Source organism: Chiloscyllium plagiosum, chromosome 2 (genome assembly GCF_004010195.1).
Source record: "Chiloscyllium plagiosum isolate BGI_BamShark_2017 chromosome 2, ASM401019v2, whole genome shotgun sequence".
Taxonomy (NCBI): domain Eukaryota; kingdom Metazoa; phylum Chordata; class Chondrichthyes; order Orectolobiformes; family Hemiscylliidae; genus Chiloscyllium; species Chiloscyllium plagiosum.
The window spans coordinates 78,386,363-78,408,312 of record NC_057711.1 but is presented as its reverse complement, the minus strand read 5'-3'; the positions used below and the strand labels follow the sequence as shown (position 1 = coordinate 78,408,312).

The window sequence follows — 21,950 nt, the reverse complement described above, 5'->3', positions numbered from 1 at the left end:
TAAAGCTAATAAATATAAATTGTACAGCAAATTGTTTTTGTTTTAATATACACTTCTTAGATTAGATTACATTACATTACAGTGTGGAAACAGGCCCTTCGGCCCAACAAGTCCACACCGACCCGCCGAAGCGAAACCCACCCATACCCCTACATTTACCCCTTACCTAACACTACGGGCAATTTAGCTTGGCCAATTCACCTGACCCTGCACATCTTTTGGACTGTGGGAGGAAACCGGAGCACCCGGAGGAAACCCACGCAGACACGGGGAGAATGTGCAAACTCCACACAGTCAGTCGCCTGAGGCGGGAATTGAACCCGGGTCTCAGGCGCTGTGAGGCAGCAGTGCTAACCACTGTGCCACCGTGCCGCCCAATACTAGAGCTTTGTTAGATATATATTCTTGGTCTCACTGTCATATTGAAGAATATTTAGAGTCTGCAAAGGGAGGGAAGCCATTTACTTTCTGTATATTATTCCTCTGGATGAGCAATCAAGAACGCTTCCTAATGACTGTATTCCGAAGTCCACTTCCTAATATTAAATAATAATTCTCAAAACACCATGTAGAGATTTTATTTTATACGTTCCTTTCTCAAAGTGCTTGCATGGCATTGTAGTTTTTAAATAAAAAACATTTCAGGAACTTTATATCATGAAGTCAAACAGATACCTCGCACTGTACTGTCTTAATTAAACCTACAAAGACATGGCCTACATCATAGCTTAGCTAGTTTTCAGGTATTCTGTATAAGTAAGACAGACCACTGTTAGCTTCTAATAAAGCAGCAGTTTCTTACTGGCAGTGCAAAACCTTATAGTAAACAAACACCAAGCCTTCATTAGTTTGTTTATTTTTTTCATGGGGTTTGAGTGGTGTTCTCCATTCCTAATTGCCTATGGAGAAGATAGTGGTGAGTGGCCTCTTAAAATGATGCAGTTGGTGTGATATAGGAATACTAGAGCTTTGTTAGATATATATTCTTGGTCTCACTGTCATATTGAAGAATATTTAGAGTCTGCAAAGGGAGGGAAGCCATTTACTTTCAGAAGCTGCTTAACTTTGGCTTCATCTGGCCACAGAGCTGAAGAGAGCAAGATCATGTGCTGTTGCATCACTGTAATGATAGTCTCATTAGCATATTGTGCAGTTAGACCTAACCTGTTGTGCTTCATTAGGAGGTTGACCTTCATTAGGAGCTGCAGTGAAGAAATAGCAATACTATTCCATGCCAAGGTGGTGTGTGACTAGGAGGGAAACTTGAAGGTGTTGGTACAATGTTTACATTTAAATTAGCTGCCATAGGAAAAATTTAATAGCAAACAGCAATAGATAATTTTTGAACATAGTGGATCCTGAGTTTGCTAAACTGTGATTCTGGATTCTTATAATGGTGTGACTAAAAATTAATTGCATTCCATCAAATAACAAGTGGGACTGTAGCAGATTGGATTCTCAAAGGAAAGAAACTTCCTGCTGCGGATATGCCCTAGACGTGGATATCAACCTGAGAGACGTACACGTGGAAGACCTAAAGAAGAATAAATGCAGGCCGAGGCTTTCAGTGAGGACAATAAGTTGAGTTGGAAGGAGACTTGACGCGTGAGAGAATTGGTAGGAAATGGTGAATATTGAATAAACAATAAATAAAGAGATTAAAAATGAGCATTTGTCTACTGGTGAAAATTGTTTTTCCAATCAGAATTAACTGAGATGAGCAAGAAACTCCTTACCTTTCATACACCAAATTACACCAATAGCAAAGGTGACCAGTTCAGGTCTGTACTGCTTCCTCAGTATTCTCTCGTGACATTGATCAGGTGCCAGCTCGGATGAAAGGAATGTGCAGCTTCTTCGATGCCATTAAAAAAGAGCACATGTAGGTTGAATAAAGTGTTAGATTGACTTCAGGAACTTGGCAATACAGCTAAAAAAGCTCTATGGTGTAAAGAGTAGCATACCAAGTAGCCAAACAGATGGTAACAGTATCTATCCTACGCAAGTGAAGTGAGCGTAGGTTTTGAATGCAGAGACCAGAAAATGTGGAGCATTATTAACATTTGTAGTGTCATTTGGTTTGATAAAATGTGTTTTTTTTTCCAGCAATACTTGAGTTGCTGTATATTATTCCAAGCTCCTGCCAGTTTAGCTAACACATTTGCTCCACCGGACTCAAACAAGGGAAAAGAGAATCTGGGAATGGGATGTGGTTTGTTGAGAAAAGTTTGGAGAAGTGAATTAAAGTACTGAGTAGCAATACTATTTTGGCCCAACGCAATGTCAAGAAACAATTGATTTCGCATGCAATGGGCCTTATTGCAAAGGTTTAGGTATGATGCTAACCCATGCTTTGGGAGACTGGAAAAGTCTGTCATATGCTTCATGTTCTTAGAACAACATTGTTCTGACGCCTCTTTCTTAAATTGAGTATTGTATGCATTTCAACATTCCATAAATACATCAAATGTAGCAGTTCGTTCAGTTAACTCAATGCCAAGCCCTTTCAGTTGTAAATCAGCAGTTTGTGCTAATGGAAACAGAATAAGATATCCAGACAAAAAATAAAGAAACAGGGTTTGTGGAGTGAAATTTTGTAGAAAGGAAGAAGAAAAATATACTACTTATTCATTTGGCAAGTAAAACTTTATCTGGTATGTGTTTCAGTTGAGACTGAAAACAAATTTGCAACCCGATGTAGAATCATGGAATCCCTACATGTTAAGTTGAAGATATGAAAACAGAAAACAGTGGAAATACTCAGTAGATTATGCAAACGTCTGTGGAGAGTGAGTGTTAACTTAGCAGATATGTTCTGTTATGGGATGTGGGAATTGCTGTCTGTTCAGCATTTATTGCCTATCCTTAATTGCCCTTAAAGTGATGGTGAGCTGCCTCCTTGAACTGCTGCAATCCATGTGCTGTAGGTTAACCCACAATGCCCTGAGGAAGGGAGTGTCTGGATTTTGATCCAGTGACAGTGAAGGAATGGAGATGTATTTCCAAGTCAGGACTGAGAGCAGAAATGGCAAGGTGTGGTGTTCCATGCATCGGCTACCCTTGTCCTGTATGGAAGTGGTTGAGAGATTGGGAAGTGCTCTCTAAGGATCGTATAGATAGTACACAATGCTGCTGTTGCGTAATGGAGGGAATGAATGTTTGTGGGCATAATGTCAATCAAATGGGCTGCTTTGTGCTGGATGATATTAAGCTTCTTGACTGTTGGAGTTGCACAACCAATTGGGGAGTATTCGGTCACACTCTTATAAACAACAGTGAAAAGTGTTATGTAATGTCGACACACTCTGGCACCGTCTTAAAACACAGGGAAATAAGCCAAAACGTTGAATATAAAGGTGGAAAAAGAAGAAACAAAGGAAATGTCTAACTTTATAGTCCTCCTTGTTAAGTGCTTCGTCATAGACCATGGACCTGGTAGTCAGGCATTTGTCCCCTTTGCTGCGTTACCACAGCTGGAATGAAAGTCGCCACTTATAATGGAGGGAAGGTCATTGATGAAGCACCTGAAGATGTTTGGGTCTAGGATACTACCCTGAGAAAATCATGGAGCTGAGATGACTGACCTCCAACAACCATGATCATCATCCTATATGCAGATATGATTCTAACCAGCTGGTAGCCATTGATTCCAATTTGCGAGGGCTCCTTGATGCTAACTGCTCTCATTCTCCCCTCATATCTGGAATTCAGCTCTTTTGATGGTGTTTGAACCAAGGTTGTTATGAGGTCAGGAGCTGAGGAGCCCTCGTGGAATCCAGACTGGACATTACTGAGCAGGTGCTGCTTCCTTCCATCACTTTACTGAAGATAAAGGATAAACTGATAGGGCAGTAATTGGCTGAGTGGGATTTGTCCTTTTTTTTGTGTGTAGGATATAGCTGAGCATTTTTTACATTGTGTCAGGTAGCTGCCAGTGTTGTAACTGTATTGGAAAGCTTGGCTAGGGAGGCAGCAACTCCTAGAGCTCAAGTCTTCAGTACTATCGTTGGAATGTTGTCAGGACCCATAACCTTCGCAATGTCCAGTGCTTCCAGCTATAGATTCCCTACAGTGGGGAAACAGGTCCATCGGCCCAAGTAGTCCGCACTGACCATTGGAAGAATAACCCATCCAACCTACATATCCTGAACACCGTGGACAATTTTGCATGGCCAATTCACCTAACCTGCACATTCTTAGATTGTGGGAGGAAACTCGCACAAACCTGAGGCTGGAATCTAACCTGGGTCCCTGGCACTGTGAGGCAGCAGTGCTAACCACTGAGCCATTGTGCCACTAAGCTGTTTCTTGATATTAAGTGGAGTGAATCGAATTGGCCGAAGACAGGAATCTGTGATGCTGAAGACCACTGGAGGAGGCCAAGATTGATCATCCACTTCTGGTTGAAGATTGCTGTGAGTGCTTCAGCCTTATCTTTTGCACTGATCAGTTGGGTTTTCCATCATTGAGGATGGGATAATTGTGGAGCTGCCACCTCCAGTAAGTTAATTGTTCACCACTATTCCCAACTGGATGTGGCAAGACTTGCAGAGCTTAGCTCTGTCTGTCACATGCTGTAGTATGCAGCAGCTTCTTTCTAAAATACTAATTTATCCATCTCTTTTTGTGCTTTTGAAAATCAGTAATTTGGTTTGAGTCATTTGTGCTGATATTTACGATAGAGGAAAATTAGAAACTATAACAATGCACATGTAAAAGGTTAAAATTCGTAACTGCATGATAATGATTAGACCGTGAATGACTTTTGTGAACCCTGGTTGAAACATTGTATACAGTACACTTCCAACAGAGAAGAGTTGGGTAGAGGATTATGAGTAGTTAAATATCACCACACTTGAATAGTAGAATCAAGGGAAGGAAGTTTTTCCCCTTTGGGGCGTGATCAATGACTGGAGGCATAGTTTTAAGGTTGGGGTAGGAAGTTTTGCAGAGAGGAAGAAAAATATTTTCACCCATAGGATTTTGGGAATCTGGAGTGCACAGCTTGTCAGGGTAATAGAGGCAAAAATTCTCAAACTATAAAGTATTTAGGTGTGCTTTTGTGATGCCTAGGCATATAGTGCTATGGACCACATGCTGGAAAATGGGTTTAGAAGAGCATGTTGTTTGTTTATTTTTGATCACAGATTTGATGGGCTGAAGGGCTTTTTTTTTCCTCTTGTCTAACTGAGTGCAAGTGATAGTAAAGGCATGAGAATGTAGCTGTTGTCTTCATTATAGTTTAATCTTCTTGACTCATATATGTCAACCATTTGTGGATGCTTACACAGTTCACTATACTGTTTTAGTATTTTGTATTGCCTTGCTGAACTGAGTTCATCTGTTGGATGACCAATGACTTTAGTGGCCAGAGCAGTCTCCACTTTATAACAACTGTGTATGCAAGATGGTGAGTTTTGAATGTATATTTGCCATTGCAAGAACCCTTTGTACGAGAGAATTATCCTATTCAAGGCAATTCCATGAATATAAGTGGTTGTTAAAAATGAATATTGGACCTAATTCATTAGACCATTTAAACACCAATAATTTAAAGTCCAATTTGTGTTCAGACTTCTAAGTGCTGATTGCAAATAATATAATCTCTCAGGATGAGTTGCGTGAAACCAAAATTAGCATTTTTATTTTGGTAGGATGCATATCACTCGCAGTCATGACTTGTAAAATCCAAGGCAAAAATGAGTTTTATTTTGTGTCTAATCAGATACTTTTTATTCTTTGAACTAGTTTAAAGTAATTGACTGAAAATGGCTTTGTAGAACATGTTGCAATTTCCTGATACATCTGTTGTAATGTTGGGTAACTGCTGCTTCCACATAACTATTATAAATAAAACGCTAAACATTGACAAACATGTGAAACTTGCACTATTTTGTTTTTCAATTGCAGCTGCAGTTAGTTTAGATGTAAGGAATAGGATTTGAGTGATGTTTCAAAATCAAAGAGTTCTTTTTGGAGACCAGTTCTTGAACTTAAGACATGCAGAAGAGAGAAAACTATTCCTGGTCATACAGACACTGGTTAGGAGGAGGAAGAGGCTATTTAGCTGCTTGATCCTGCTCTGTCACTTGAGGTCAGAGCTGGTCGAATTGCAACCTTAATCTACCCATAAACTTTCGTCCCTTGCACACCAAGGACCTGTCTACTTCTGCCTTTAAAAATATTACAAAATGCTGCTTCCATTACATTTTAGGGAAACTAGTTCCAATCCTCTTAGAATAAACAAATTCTGCTCATCTGTCTTAAATTCTGATCCCCATTCTAGATTTTTTCAAAGAGCTAAATCCTTGTCAAGATCTCTCACGATATATGTTAGAACAAGTCGCCTCTCCTGAATTAGTGAATACAAGTCTAGCCTGTGAACTCTTTCATTAAAAAAAGCCTACCCATTCCAGATATTAGTCTGGAAATCTGTCTCCTAACTACTTCCAATGTGTTTACATCCCTGCTTAAGGGGATCAGTGATGTATATTGTGTTCCAGGCGTTCTAATGCTCTGTATAGCTGAAGCATAACATTTTAAAACAATTCTTTGCAATAAATAGTAACATTTTGTTTCCCTGATAACTTGTTGTATCTGTATTCTAATCTTTGTGACACATACAGTAGGACACCCAGGACTGTCTGCATCTTGGAGATGGGAAATCTCCCACCATTTAGATAATATTTCCAATTTTGGAGAGGATTTGTAGCTCAGGTTGCAAGTTTGCTCACTGAGCTGATAGATTTGTTCTCGGTTGTTTCGTCACTATGCTAAGTAACATCATCAGTGACCCTCCGATGGAGCGCTGGTGTTCTGTCCCGCTCACTTTTTATTTGTCTTGGTCTGTTGTAGTGGGTGATATCACTTTTGTTCTACTGAGAGGTTGGTAAATGGGGTCCAAATCGATATGTTTGTTAATGAAGTTCTAGTTTGAATGCTAACCTCTCAGAAAGTAGAACCAAAAATGATATCACCCACCACAACAAGCCAAGACTAATAAATAGTGAGTGGGACAGAACACCACCACTTCGGAGGTCACTGGTGATGTTACCTAGCATAGTACCAAAACATCAGAGAACAAGTCGACCAGCTTAGCAAACTTAAGACCTGATTTAGATAATACGCTTTTTTTGCTTCTCCCTATCCCAATGGATTCTATTTGCCAGATCTTTGCCTATTTACGTAACTGCCATGTGTCCTTTTCGCAACTTACTTTTTCACCTATCTTTGTATTGTCAGCAAAAATCTGGAATTCTCTATCCAAAATGTAGATTCATTATGTATATTCGAGGCTAGCATTGAGTCTCTCAAAGAATATAAGCAGCAGATGGGAAAATGGAGTTAAGACAAATCAGCAATTAAGCATGTTGAAAGACATGCTTGAAGGGATTTTTCTTATGTTTATAGAGATTTATGACAAAAAAACAAGAATTAACGAGATCAAACAAAGAATGCTGTAACTGTGACTCAAGGTGGTGATACTTTGGTTGTAAAATCATTCAAGCATACAGAACATGCTAAGGCAATTCCACAATAGGCCTCCTTTTGCTTTGATTTATGGATGAAGTAAAAACTCTTGAAGCTGTTATCTATTTGAGACAAATTATTTCTATATGGCTGAAGGCAGAGGTGAATATTTTAAACACAATATCGGAGCAAATTACTGTAGATACTGGACACTTCACGTCAGCTTTGAATAGTCCATCTAGACTCAAAACATTAGCTTGCTCTCTCAACGGTTGCTATCTGATCTGTCATTTCCAGCACTTTTTTCGTTTTCAGTGAATATTTTAAACTTATCTTCGCATTTTTTTTCAAGTTTATGAAACCAACAAGATTGACCCCCTCTGTTTTCAGAGGGACTACAAAATACAGATTTTCAGAAAAGGGAGGAAGATGAATATAAGATTTAAATGTCCAAAAGACAGAAGAAGGGTGCTACCAAAAAAAAAAGTTGTGGAAACCTCTGTACTCTGATTAGTCTTTCCTCCATTTGATCTTTGACATTAAGTTCTGATGAAGATGAAGCTTTTGTTTATAGTTCTGCATGTCTTTACTTCTTGAGCTTTTTAATAATCTAAAGAGTAATTTTATAAAACCCATGACCCAACTTGGGAGCATGCTGGAATTTTTTTTGACTTGACTTAGCCATTTTCCATTTGGCTGGGAATTGTGGCTTCCTAGTCTCTTGACTTACTGTTGTAGCCACAGTATATGGCAAGTCCAGTTCAGTTTCTTGTCAATGATAAACCCCCAGGATATTGATAGTGGGAGATGCGAGTGATGGCAATGCCATTAAATGTCCAGGTTTTGAGATTTTACATTTAGAATATTAAAATGCATATAAAAGTACTCAAAATCCCAACCAAATGAATAGTTTGTCAATGTTAATTAAAATAATGTCATGTTAGAAGTTTAGAGATTTGAACAATCCATTCATTTTAAGTAGCTATCAAAACAAATGAAGAATGTGGTAAATAAACATAGATGTTAGACTTAAAATTATTAAACTGTTAATACATAGTCATGTGGAAAAAAGTTTTGATAGTCTGTCATTCAAGACTTGAGCAGCTTTAAACTTTTTTTTTAAAAAAGCATATTATGTTCACAGCCAAAAAATAATGTGTTAACTTATTTTCTTGTAATTGGCTTTAGCCATTGATTTAATTTCATTTCATTTTGTTTAATACCTTCTAATTGTTAGGAACCTTTGTCAGGTAGAAATCAATATTGTTGACCCTGTACTTGTTTGTTTGTTTTTCTCAGGTACAGGAGAAAGTGGCAAGAGCACATTCATCAAACAGATGCGAATCATCCATGGTACAGGATACTCGGATGAGGACAAACGAGGCTTCACAAAACTGGTTTATCAGAATATCTTCACTGCCATGCAGGCTATGATCAGAGCAATGGATACACTCAAAATACAGTACAAATTTGAGTACAATAAGGTAAATGAATGTTATTGCAAATTTTATAGTACTTTGTGATAGAGAAACCTTTTTGATTTTACATTTTAACCACAGCCAATTTTAAAATGTAGTACACTAGATTGGTCCCTTCAAAACATTTCATAGCTTAATTCAGCTGTGATTTTATCCAAAGCTGTGATCGTTTATCAGTTTTTTTTTAAATTAATGGCTGCTACGATGAGCGTGGGTTGGTTCTGATTTAAAATTAAACACTGCTAGGCTGAATATTTAAGACTTGAAAACTGTATGGGCGATTTGCAAATTTACAAAACACATTTCTGTTCACTTGAAGAAAAGTAACATGCTTTTGACTTTAAGGTAAGTTTCTGATGGAAGGTAAACTTGATCGATTTGAATTAATTTCCAAACAATTGCATGAGAAATGCATGTTTCAGCTTATTCATTAAACCAGCAGCAATTCTAAACTTGGAATGTTGTCAGATGGAAAAGTTAATTGTGATTGATGTTTACATTGAAATATTATATGCTTGCAGTACCATATTTTACTGGATTGGAAATTTTCATCTTGGTTTGAAAGTATGTTTGGTCTGTTGTATTAAGCTAATAGTCACTGAAAAAAGCATGAAAATGATAGGAATACTCCTAACTATTCTGCTGTGGTATGCTTTGCTATTAAGTTCTGGTAAATTGCAGCAATATTCATTTGTTATAATGAATTTGGATTGTATGGAATTTCTTTGAGGGTGCATGCATTAACCTCCAGGAAGAAACTTCTGAACTGTTAAAAAGTATTATCAATGGGGTTACTCTGTCTCCTTTGGATGTCTTGTATAATAAATTAGTATTTTCAATGAGTGAACTCTTCTCCGTTTTTTAAAAAAACAGTTACATTATGATATTATGTTCAAATGCTAAAATCCATTTCTTTAATGTCAGAGCTTTTTAAAATTTTGTAAGTACTAATTCACCCCAACATAGTGCAGGAAAATGTGGCAAGCCATTAAGAACATTTGCATTTCAGACACTACTTTCTTTAACGATGTGGAATACTTTGGTTTAAAAGTCTCTGCATTATTGAAGAATACAAATTGATTTATGAAATTCTATTGTTTCCTTTGATTAAAACAGTTCTTGTTTTTGCATGGAATTCTATACAATTCCCAGCACAGAAACAAGCTTTTTTATTGAAATAGTTTATGCCATTACCTATATTCATTCAAGCCTTCTGCCACTCAACTCCTCCCAACTCTGTCAACATATATTCTGTTCTGTTCCACTTGTTCCATGTGTTCATAAATGTATCTTCTCTTTAAAGACATTCATGCTGTCTTAACCAGCAATTTGTTCCACATTCCAGCTACCCCTTGTGTAGATAAGATTTTTGAAAAATCTCACTTTGGATATGTTGGTAAATTATGTTTTCCTTAATTCTACTTTTGGAATCTCAAAGGGAATCACCTTTAGTTATGCCTATGAAATTCTATCATAATTTCAAGGATCACCATAGGGTTATTGGTCAGCGTTTAGTCTAAAAGAGATAGGAGCCTCAGAATGTCCAGTCATTTCTGACAGTTATTGCAGAGTGCTCATTATTATCCTTCCAAATATTATTGCCACAGCTCAAGTGTTTCCATACCCTGTAAGTAAAATAAAGAACAGAAGGATGCAAAATTTGCCAGTTATATTCAGTATTTATAAACATCACATCAAAGTATTGCCATTTATATCTTTTAACACATATAGAATGTGTGGAAGTTGGAAAGATGAAGGAGTTTGGAAGTGAGATTTTTAAATCTGTAGGTTGTTATTGTGCTCTTGTGTATTGGATGTGAAATACAAAGTTGAATTTAAAAACATTGTACAGTTAAACTCCTGTCTTTTGAGGAGAGGTGTGATACTGTTCTGCCAAAATGTTTTCAAACCAAAGTAAACTGCTAAGGATACAAAACTGAAGTAATGTTGATGTAAACTCATGAAATCAGAACGGAGGTCTGTTTCCAAAATGGTGATTTTTGACATGATCCTGTTTGCTAAAAGACAAAGTCTTTAAGTTCAGTAGGTAACAGTGAATAAGATTCTGGATCAGTGGTGCTGGAAGAGCACAGCAATTCAGGCAGCATCCGAAGACAGGCAAAATCGACGTTTCGGGCAAAAGCCCTTCATCAGGAATAAAGGCAGAGAGCCTGAAGCGTGGAGAGATAAGCTAGAGGAGGGTGGGGGTGGGGAGCCCCCACCCTCCTCTAGCTTATCTCTCCACGCTTCAGGCTCTCTGCCTTTATTCCTGATGAAGGGCTTTTGCCCGAAACGTCGATTTTGCCTGTCTTCGGATGCTGCCTGAATTGCTGTGCTCTTCCAGCACCACTGATCCAGAATCTGGTTTCCAGCATCTGCAGCCATTGTTTTTACCTCCAACAGTGAATAAGATGTTAGTTTGAAATGCAAACAGTGCTGGAGAAACTCAATAGGTGTGGAAGCATTTGTGGAGAGCAAATGTTAATGTTAACGTTTAGATTCCAGTATAAGAATCACATTGAACTTGACAGTTTAACGCTCTGTGTCTGCCCCTCTCGGTGTCTGTCTATGATGACAGACCAGCTGAGTTTCACAAATGCTTCATTATGCCACATTTCCAGCATCTGAGCGTTCTATACATTTTATTCTAGTTTGAAACTGGCTGTTTATGGAACAGGTTTATGTTTTCGGTGCCAGGGTTTAAGGGCCATGACATAAGGAGCCAGAACACTAAGTCAGAAAGGTAAGAAATCTCTGTTGTGAAGTCTTACTGTCAGTAATTGTAACTTGTTACCTAAGCCTGATTGCAAGTGAGAGGGTGAGTTGCAACCTTGAACAGCAATTCTAATAGTGATGGTACACCCACTGTCATTTTAGTAAGGAGCTCAGTGATTCTGATTTAGTGATGATGAATAAATATTGATGTCTTTCCAGTTCAGCATATATTATAATGTGGAGGAAGTGTTATTGTCATGCATGCTGCTTTTGATTTTCTCAGTGGTAGAAGTTGCAGATTTGGGCTTCAGCATGGAAGAATCTTTGGTTAGTTGTTGCAGTGTACCTTTTAGTTGGTATATGCTGTTGACCGTGTGTCACTGGTACATGGAATGGATGTTTAAGCTGATGCATGGGGTGCCAGTTTTCCGATTAACCCTCAATGACATCTTCCTCCACTTGTATTCAGGGTCAGCTGATAGGACAACAGTTGAAAGATTTTGGATATCTCTCTAACTTTTGTGGACAGGACACGTTGGGCAATTTTCAATTTTATTCAGTGACATGGCAGTGTATGGGGAGATGGTGGCACGTATTAATGTCACTGGACAAACAATGTAGAACCCTGGGAGGTGGGTTCAAATCCTGCCATGGCAGAGGTGAAATTTGAATTCATTAAAATTTGGGAAAAGAGCTGACCCAGTGGTAACCATTTAGCTATTGTCAGTTCTCATAAATACTTGTGGTTAACTCATGTCCTTTAGAGTAGAAAATCTGCAGTCCTTGTCTCAACTTGCCTACATGTGACTCCAGATTCAGTAATGTGATTAACTTTTAATTGCCCTCTGGATGCGATTGGGGATGAGCAATAAATTCTGGCAATAAACAAAAAAATTGTAGCTGCTCTGAGAGAGCTTAACAGAGGGTTGGTTCGTGCCAGGGCACAAATCATACAGCTTGAATAACAGGAGTTCTGATTTGCTGTATCCAGGTTAATCACCAATTTCTTGATTTTGAGGAATTAATTGGCTACCTACCAATCACTTGGAATGATGAGGACCTCCTGAAGAGTCAAAGATTGATAATCTACACAACACTTCTCACTGAAGATGGCTGTGAATGCTTCAGCTTTTTCTTACGCATCCCTGTGCTTGGGTCTGTCATCTAGTATGGATTTATTCATGGCGCCTCATTGTCCAGTTTATTGATTGCCCACGACCACTTAAATCAGGTAATTCAAACTTTATTTATGATCAAGGACAGGAAGATGTGATTGTTCGTGAGGTAGATCTCTAGACCGAATGGGCAACTCTCAGCGATCCCAAGCCCAGAAGGGCTTTGCCCGAAATGTCGATTCTCCTGCTTATCAAATGCTGCCTAACCTGCTGTGCTTTTCCAGCGCCCTATTCTACATTTTTTCCCCATTGTTGAATATTGAGATTCTTGCAACCTGTATGGATGAGAGTGAGGACTGTAGTGACACAAAGGTACAGGGAGCAATTCAAGTTGGGGGATGAAATAGGAAGTAATTGTTTTGGGAGACAGTATATTTTGGGGCATAGACACTATTCTATGCAACTGTAATTGGGAGGCCTAAAGGCTGTATTATCTGCCCTGTGCCAGTGTTAAAGACATCTAAATCAAGATCCGGGTACTGATTTGGATGATCAGCCATGATCATGTTGAATGGCTGAGCAGGTTTGAAGGGCTGAATGGTCCACTGCTACTTCTAACTTCTATGCTGCTATCTCCTTGGGACTGGGCAAGAGCTTGGAAGGGGAAGGGAATTATCTCGTAATCCTCATCCACATTGGTAGTAACGACATTGATAAGACTGGAATGGAGGTTTTGCGGAAAGATTTTGAACAATTAGGAGCTAAATTAAATACTGACCCAAGTTGATGTCAGGATTGCTACCTGAACCATAGGCAGATTGCCATAATGTAAATAAAGTGAAAGTTAAATACATGGCTTCAAGATTGGTGTGGTGTAATTGGTTTTGGTTCATTGGACACTGCCGTCTGGACCAGGGTAGAAAAGAGCTAGTCTGGTTGGCCAGGCTTTACTTGTGCTGTACTAGGACCAGAATCCTGTTGAATTGAATAATTCAAGCAGAGAATGGGCTTTAAACTAGTTAGAGAAGGGTAAGATTCGGCAGGAAGAAAATGTAGACTTGCAAATCCAAAGGATATGGCGTCATTGCAGGGCAGCCATTTTGACAGTGCTATCCATTGTGGGACAGGAAGAAACCTAATTTTTTTTATTTATTCATGGGATGAGGATATCGCTGGTTTGGCCATCATTATTGTCCAGAAGGCAGTTAAGAGTGAACCACATTGCTGTGGGTTTGGACTCACATCTCGACCAGAACAGGTAAGGATGGCAGATTTGCTTTCCTGAAGAACATTAGTGAACCAGTTGGATTTTTCAAGCAATCATCAATGGGTTCATGGTCATCACTAGACTCTCAATTCCAGATTTTTATTGAATTCACAATCCACCATCTGCCATGGTGAGATTTGAACCCAGATCCCCAGAACTTTAACTGGGTCTCAGGATTAACAGTCCAGCGATAATACTACTAGGTTATAAAAGCATAATAAAAAGTCGTAAAGAGGGACAAAGGGGCAACAGAGGTAATAAGACAAAATTAATGGCTCTTCTCTTGAACGCACAAAGAATTTGGAATAAAAATGGATGATTTAACAGCATAAATAGAAGTTAATGGGGCTGATCTTCTAGCCATTCCAGACAAACGGTTAGAAAAAGATCAAAGCTGTAACTGAGTATTCTAGGGCATAAGACCTTTTGAAAGACTGGCAGGAAGGGAAGGGTGGTGTGGTGGCTTTTAGTGTGAGATGGAATTAGTACGTTAGTAAAAAATGATCTGGGGTGAAATAATGTAGAATCCATTTGGGTGAAGATAAAAACAAGGAAGAAGGCATTGATAGGGGATAGTTCATAGGCTTCCTAACAGCAGTAATTCTGTGGGACAGCAAATAAATGTGAAGATAATATAGGTATATAAAAAAGGCAATACTTTAATCACGAGCGACTTTTACTGTCGTCAGATTTGCAGAGATAGTCACAAGGAAGAATTCAGAGGGTGCTTTTGCGATGGTTTCCGAGAATAATATGTTGTAGATCCACACAAGGGATCAGGCAATTTGTATTTTCTTTTGTTGGCGATGTTGATTGATAGACACTTGTGGTGTGAATATCACTTGCCATTTAACAGCCTAAGCCTGAATGTTGTCTAAGTCATGTTGTAATGGCATATGGACTCCTTCAATATCTAAAGGAGTTGTGAATAGAACTGAACATTGCTATCATCAATTAGCATTTCCACTTCTGACCTCCTAATTGAGGTAAGTTCTTTGAAGCAGCTGAAGATGATTATGCCTGGGACACTTCTTCGAGGAGATGCTGTAGCAGTGTCCTGGAACTGGGAGGTTTGACCTTCAGCAGCCACAGCCATCATCCTTTGTGCCAGGTGAACTGATTCCTATTGACTTCAATCTATGCCAGTAGTCTTTGATGTTACAGACAGCTTTTACGCTGATGTCAAGGACGCTTGATATCACCTATTCAGCTCAACTCTTCTGTTCATTTTTAGATCATTATGTGGACGTGCCATTGTTGGACAGGGGTAGACAAAGTCATATGACACCAGGTTATAGTCCAACAAGTTTTTTTGCAATCACAAGCTTTCAGAATATTGTTTCTTCATCAGGTGAAGTGTTCAACACTTTTACTCCAGTATAATTTGAACTTGCAGTCTACAGCATACTTTAAAACCAAATACTGAAGCCTGCAAAGTTGGTTGCCAGAGGGTTACTTGACTCCTTTTTTGAGTTGAAGCTACTGAGGGATTAAACAGAACATTCCAAGCTAATGTTGAATGAATGCAATTTACTGCAACAAACCCTAAAGTATGTTCTCAAATTGAATGGGTCATTCAAACATGAAGACGCTCTCAAGGTGTTAACCCAAAATAAAAATGTATATTCAACATACACAATAACCTTAGTTTTAGAAAAGAATATTGAATTTGTACAAGTCATATGATGAAGCCATATTGTTGTCTACTTTTAAAACCTGCAAGTCATTTTCAGACAGTAGCACCAGAAACCCACTGAACTAATTGCAAGTCATCCAAGCAACCAAGTTATTAAACAATAATATCTTTAAAAGCAGAGAGTTCAATGGAAGGACAATCTTAATCTGTTGTAAAGATTGCATCTTTTTATTTACTTTATTTTGATTGTGGCCTGCATTGGAAAAAGGATAGTCTTAGAACTGTGCAAAGAATTGCTGTACTTCAAAAGAAAATTGAAACTCATTGTAAGCCATATTTACACTGGGGTTTACTAAGCGGTGGGGGATGATGTAAAATAGATCACATGGCACTGGGGTGTGCATACAAAGTGAGATTCTGCCAGCAACAAGTAGCTGATTTATGGAATTATGATTAGTTGTGGATAACAAAGGCCAACTTTGATCATAACTCTGGTTCGTGGGCAGCTGCACAGCTTGTGGGTGTGAATGATTAAAGAAGAAACTCTGTCCTCTGGAAGGGGAGGTGGTATCCCACTCTCTAACAAAAATACCTGAAGCTAAAGAAAGTGAGTTGTTTTTCTCCCATCAGTCTTTTAATCTGTTGCTTTTAACCAGGAAGTCAGAGGTATTACGACTTTGTGAACCAGTCATTTTCTGTCTACTGTAAAGAAATGAAATAACTTGAAATACCAGAGAACTGAAGGGCTTGGGAAACAAAAAAGTAGCCATTCAATCCAAGAATTTTTTTTCCAGTATTTCCCCTCCTTCCAAAACACCAACTTTAAAAAACAATCTGTATGTTTGCATATTGATGGCAGGGGGTTAGAGTTTTGAGGTAGTTGAGTTCTGTGTCAGCATTCATAGTTATTTACCTGTGGGTAGAATTGTTTTATTTGTAATAAATAGAACTTATTGTTAAGTACAGAAACTTGGTCTGTGTTTTCTGTTAGCTAGGTAAATTGGAGATTTTGTGTAGTTTGCTCCAGTTTTTAACTTGTGCCGATTCCAGCAATAGTGGGATTTAATTTCCAGTGCGCCTACCCAGTGAGGTGTAAAACTGTTTATGGCTGGGGTGGATTCATTCCCTGCTTTTTGCTCTACCTGTGAGAAGATCATGATGCTGTGGGTTGGATTTTCAAATCTGGCAGAAGGAAAAGAATATTCAAATACCCTAATTCATTTTGTGTAGTTGTGCCCCCAATTGTTAGTGTGGATATTTGTGGTTTATTTTGTGTGTATTACTGGTACCATAAATTTGTCCTGTATGGCACAATGTATTTACATTTGGGCAGAAACTGCACTTATGCAGTACCATTGCACAGAATGTCTGAAAGTGCTTCACCATTAATTAAGGATTTTTTGGCTTGATTTAATGTGATCGAGTGTTAGAAAATGCAGCAGCCAACTTGCGTATAGCTAGGAATGAAACATGTGACTATGTAGTCCCTTTTAGTCGTATTTGTTGAGGGCTGGGTTTTAGCATTACTGAGAGTTCTGTTTTATATGTATATGTGCTCGTCTGGGAGATTAGACAGAAGTCTAACCTTAACTTCACATTTCAAAATCAGCACCAGTTACAGAGTACAGTTTTTGAAAGGAGACTGGAACCCTCAACTTACTGATTTGAAGGCAAATGCTACAATAATGCAAAGATGGACATGTTGTTCTTGTATTAAATAACTTGGTATGAAAATGATCATGAACACTATTTTAGAATCAAATTGGCATGCTTCACTATTAACCAGTTGCTGCTTTATTTCTCAAAATGTGAAAAGCCATCTGCAGAGGGTACCCAAGAATTAAAAATATGTAGAGGACCAGTTAAGTCTGACTTTCCCATGATTTGAAATGATTGAATTTCTTTAGAACTCAGCACAATACACTTTAAAATAAGCACCATGAATAATCATAAATAGTGCTAGGGCATTTTTAAGGCATAGTTACTTCAAGCATGTCTAGGATTTAACAGTATGTCATGTTTGTATAAATACTTTAACATAATTAACAAATTGGAATCTAGAATTTTCATGTTCTTTATGGGTATTATAGTGCAATCAGAACGTTTGGGTGCATTACACGTATGCAACTCCTTTTGAAGTTCATAGTTAATTCAAAATAATTTAAATTGTTAGCTGTTACATTGAAGTGCCTGTTGCAGTTTCAATAGGGGTTTTACGTTTTATGGATCCAAATTTGAACATTCAGAAGAAAAGCACAGAGATTAAACAAAATTATAATGGCATTTTGCCATATCTCTCCAAAAATGGAATCATAGTATCATAGAATATCCATGGCATAGAAGGAGGCTATTTGGCCCATCTTGCCTGTGCTGGTTCTCTGAAGGAGAACCTCATCTGCCTAGACCCATTAGTTCAGCATATTTTTCATTTTCAGGTGATAATCCAATTCACTCTTGATGATCAGTTCACCTTCCTTCACACTCCATGGCAGTATATTCTCGATCCAAGCCACTTGCTGTATGAAAAGGATTTTCCTTATGTTGGCATTGTTTCTAAAACCTATACTCTTGTTCTTGATTGTGAACAGTTTCTCCCCATATGCTTTGTTTAGAATATCTCTAACAGATCTCTTCTCCAAGGAAAATAATCTCATATTCTCCAAATTGTCTAGATCACTGAAGTCCTTATCCCTAAAACCATTCTCATAAATGTTTACTGTACCTTCTCGAATACCTTCCTTTGCTTCTTGAAGTATGATGTCCAGAAGTGTATGCAGTCTCCAGTTCAAGCCAAACCAGTGCTTCATTCAAGTTTAACATGACTTTATGTTTATACTTTATTGTTATTAATTGACAAGGTCGAGGATGCTAAGCACATTATTCACTGCTTTGTCAGCTTGTCCTGTCTTGTTCAATGATTTATGTAGATATGGTGCAGGTCACTCTGTACCTGTACCTCCTTTCAAATTATACCTTTTTTGTTTTGTATCATCTCTCCCATCTTCCTACTACCCCCACTTCCCTGCATTAAGTTTCATTTGTCATTCCTATTAGTGTCTTCTGAAATTGTACAATAGCTTCATTACATCCGACAATACTTGAAAGTTTATTATCATCTGCAAATTTTGAATTTGTGCCCAATGCAGCAAGGTCTGAGTCATTCATATATATCGTGAAGATTAACATCCTGACCCTTTCGAAAGTCCAGTCCAAACCTTCCTCCAGTCTGAAGAAGAACTATTAACCACTGCATTCTATTTCGTGTCACTAAACCATTTTTTTTGGTATCCATGTTGCGACTGCCCTTGAATTCCATGGGTTTTAACTTTTGCTGACTAGCATGTTCTGTGACACTTTTACCAAATTACATTTGAAGTCTAGTTACACAACAAGGTACCATTTGCATGCTCTGAAGCTTTCAGCAAACAACAATGATTTTGGCGAAAAATGGTTCTGTGGGATTCCTATTCTTGCTTCAGCCACTATTTAAGAAAGGTTGTAAGTAAACTCCAGGGAACTATAGATTGGTGAGCCTGACATTGATGGTGGGCAAGTTGTTGGAGAGAATTCTAAGGGGCAGAATATATAAATATTTGGATAGGCAGGGACTGATTAGGACAGTCAACATGGCTTTGTCCGTGGGAAATCATGTCTCACTAATTTGATTGAGTTTTTTGAAGATGGTGGCTCAGTGGTTAGCACTGTTGCCTCACAGCGCCAGGGACCCGGTTTGACTCCAGCCTTGAGCGACTGACTATGGGATTTGCACATTCTCCCTGTATCTGCATGGATTTTCTCCTGATACTCCAGTTTCCTCCCACAATCCAAAGATGTACAGGTTAGGTGAATTGGTCATGTTAAATTGGCCATAGTGTCCAGGGATTTGTAGGTTAGGTGCTTGGTCAGGAGTAAATATAGAATAATAGGATAGGGGAGTGGGTCTGAGTGGGTTACTCTTCAGAGGGTTGGTATGGACACGTAGGGCCGAAGAACCTGTTTCCACGCTGTAGGGATTCTATGATTCTATGAAGTAATGAAGAGGATTGATGATGGTGGAGCGATGGATGTGATCTATATGACGTATACCAGTAAGGCATTCTACAAGATTCCTCATGGTAGAATGGTTAGCTAGGTTAGATCACATGGAATACTGGGAGAACTAGCCATTTGGATGGAGAACTAGCCATTTGGATACAGAACTGGCTTGAAGGAAGAACACAGGATGGTGGTGGAGGGTTGCTTTTCGGACTGGAGGCCTGTGACCAGTGGTGTGCCACAAGGGTCGGTGCTGGGTCCACTACTTTTCTTCATTTATACAAATGATTTGGAGATGAACATAGGAGGTATAATTTGTAAGTTTGTAAATGACACCAAAATTGGACGTGTGGTGGACAGTGAAGGAGGTTACCTCAGAGTACAATGGGATCTTGGTAAGATGGTCTAATGGGTTGAGGAGTGGCAGACGGAGTTTAACTGAGAGAAAAGTGAGCTGCTGCATTTTGGAAAATCATATCAGGGCAGAACTTACACATTTAATGGTAATATCCTGGAGAGTGTTGCTGAACAAAGAGACCTTGGAATGCAGGTAGCTCCTTGAAAGTCGAGTTGCAGGTGTATGCGATAGTGACAAAGGCATTTAGTATGCTTTCCTTTATTGGTCAGAGCATTGAATATAGGAGTTGGTAGGTTATGTTGAGACTGTACAGGACATTGGTTCGGCCACTTTTGGAATATTGTGTACAATTCTGGTCTCCCTCCTGCAGGAAGGATGTTGTGAAACTTGAAAGGGTTCAGAAAAGATTTACAAGGATGTTGCCAGGGTTGGAGGGTTTGAGGTATAAGGAAAGGCTGAATATGCTGGGGCTATTTTCCTTGGAATGTCAGAGGCTGAGAGGTGACCATATCAAGGTTTTTAAAATCATGAGGGGCGTGGATAGGGTAAATAGACAAGGTCTTTTCGCCTCGGATGGTGGAGTCCAGAATTAATTTAGGATTAATTTTAGATATCTGGTCAGCATGGACAAGTTGGACCGAAGGACCTGTTTCTGTGCTGTACACCTCTGACTCTAAGTATTGGAATCTAGATCCTCTGGCTGTATCATGCACCTTAGGAGGTTAAAAGGTCCTCTTCTCCCCCCCCCCACCCCCATAATATTGAGGAATTCAGAAACAATCATAAATGCTTCAATTTTGTTAGCTTGAACAAAGTAGTGGAATCTCTTGTGTTTAGGAGTTCCAGCTTTCAGGAGTTCTAGTATTTTCATAGGTGACCCTGCAGTACCAAAATTTCCCACTTTTTTTATCAAATGTGATGGACCTGCTTAGCATGATGTACCATGAAAATTTAGCACTACATCATTCTTCCTGCTCAAACAAGGTACTTCTGAGGCTGCCTATTTGTTTCTTTCCTAGTCTACACACTTACCTCAAGGAATTTCCCTCTGTGTGCGGTATTCATTAGTCAGTGTTCTTTCGGATGGAGCATGTGGTGAACTTCTGCACTGTCTGCCCAAGCCACCAGTTTTCATCTTGTGTTAAGTTCCAAGAAGGACTAGGATGCTGACAATAGGAGTTTTATTATTGCAATGTTCACTTGATAGACGGAGAAGTAAAGAGAGCTGTTTGCTCAAAATAGCCAATGTTTTCATCATTGTCATGTGATCAGATTCTTAAAGTGACACTCTACCACACTTACACAAGAACATCATAATTTCCATAAAACTGTAAGCACCTGAATTGCTTCCTATTTTCAGCATGTCTTCACAGTAATAACTTTTTTGGTCAACGCAGGTTCAAAGTATTCTTTTACTACCTCAACTATGTCCCCTGCCTCCATACATAAATCATTTTGATGGCCCCAAAGCAGGCTTGCTCATCCTTTTTGCTATTTACATACCTTTAGAAACATTTGGGTGATCATTTTATTATAGCTGTCAGTCTCCTTCTCATTTACCATCTTGCCTTCTCTTATTTCTTTTTTTCTAATTCCTTACTGAAACGTCTAAAATAAACCTGATTCTTCACTTTGTTGTCTGCTTGATGTCTGGCCTCAGGACCCTGTCTTCTTTTTCCCCATGAATCTCTATCTCGAGCAAACTCTGGATTTGTTTGGTCTCCCTTTTGTCTGCCAGAGAAACCACAACTGTGCCTGAATTACAACTTGTTTAAAAGCAGTTCATTGCTTATTTACACTTTTGGAATTTATTCCAATTTATGTGGGCTAGGTCCATTCTTAGTCTCATCAGTTTGTCTTTCAGGCAGTTAATTAT

At 38.7% G+C, this 21,950-nt stretch overlaps 1 protein-coding gene across 2 annotated transcripts in view; it reads left to right on the top strand.

Annotated features, from left to right (window-relative positions):
• LOC122561127 (guanine nucleotide-binding protein G(q) subunit alpha-like) overlaps positions 1-21,950 on the top strand; it is a 198,327-nt gene that overhangs the window by 74,939 nt on the left and 101,438 nt on the right. For both annotated transcript variants that reach the window (XM_043712596.1, XM_043712604.1), the window contains exon 2: positions 8,770-8,954. In XM_043712596.1, coding sequence (XP_043568531.1) covers positions 8,770-8,954 — 185 coding nt within the window. The remainder of the gene's footprint in view (positions 1-8,769; positions 8,955-21,950) is intronic.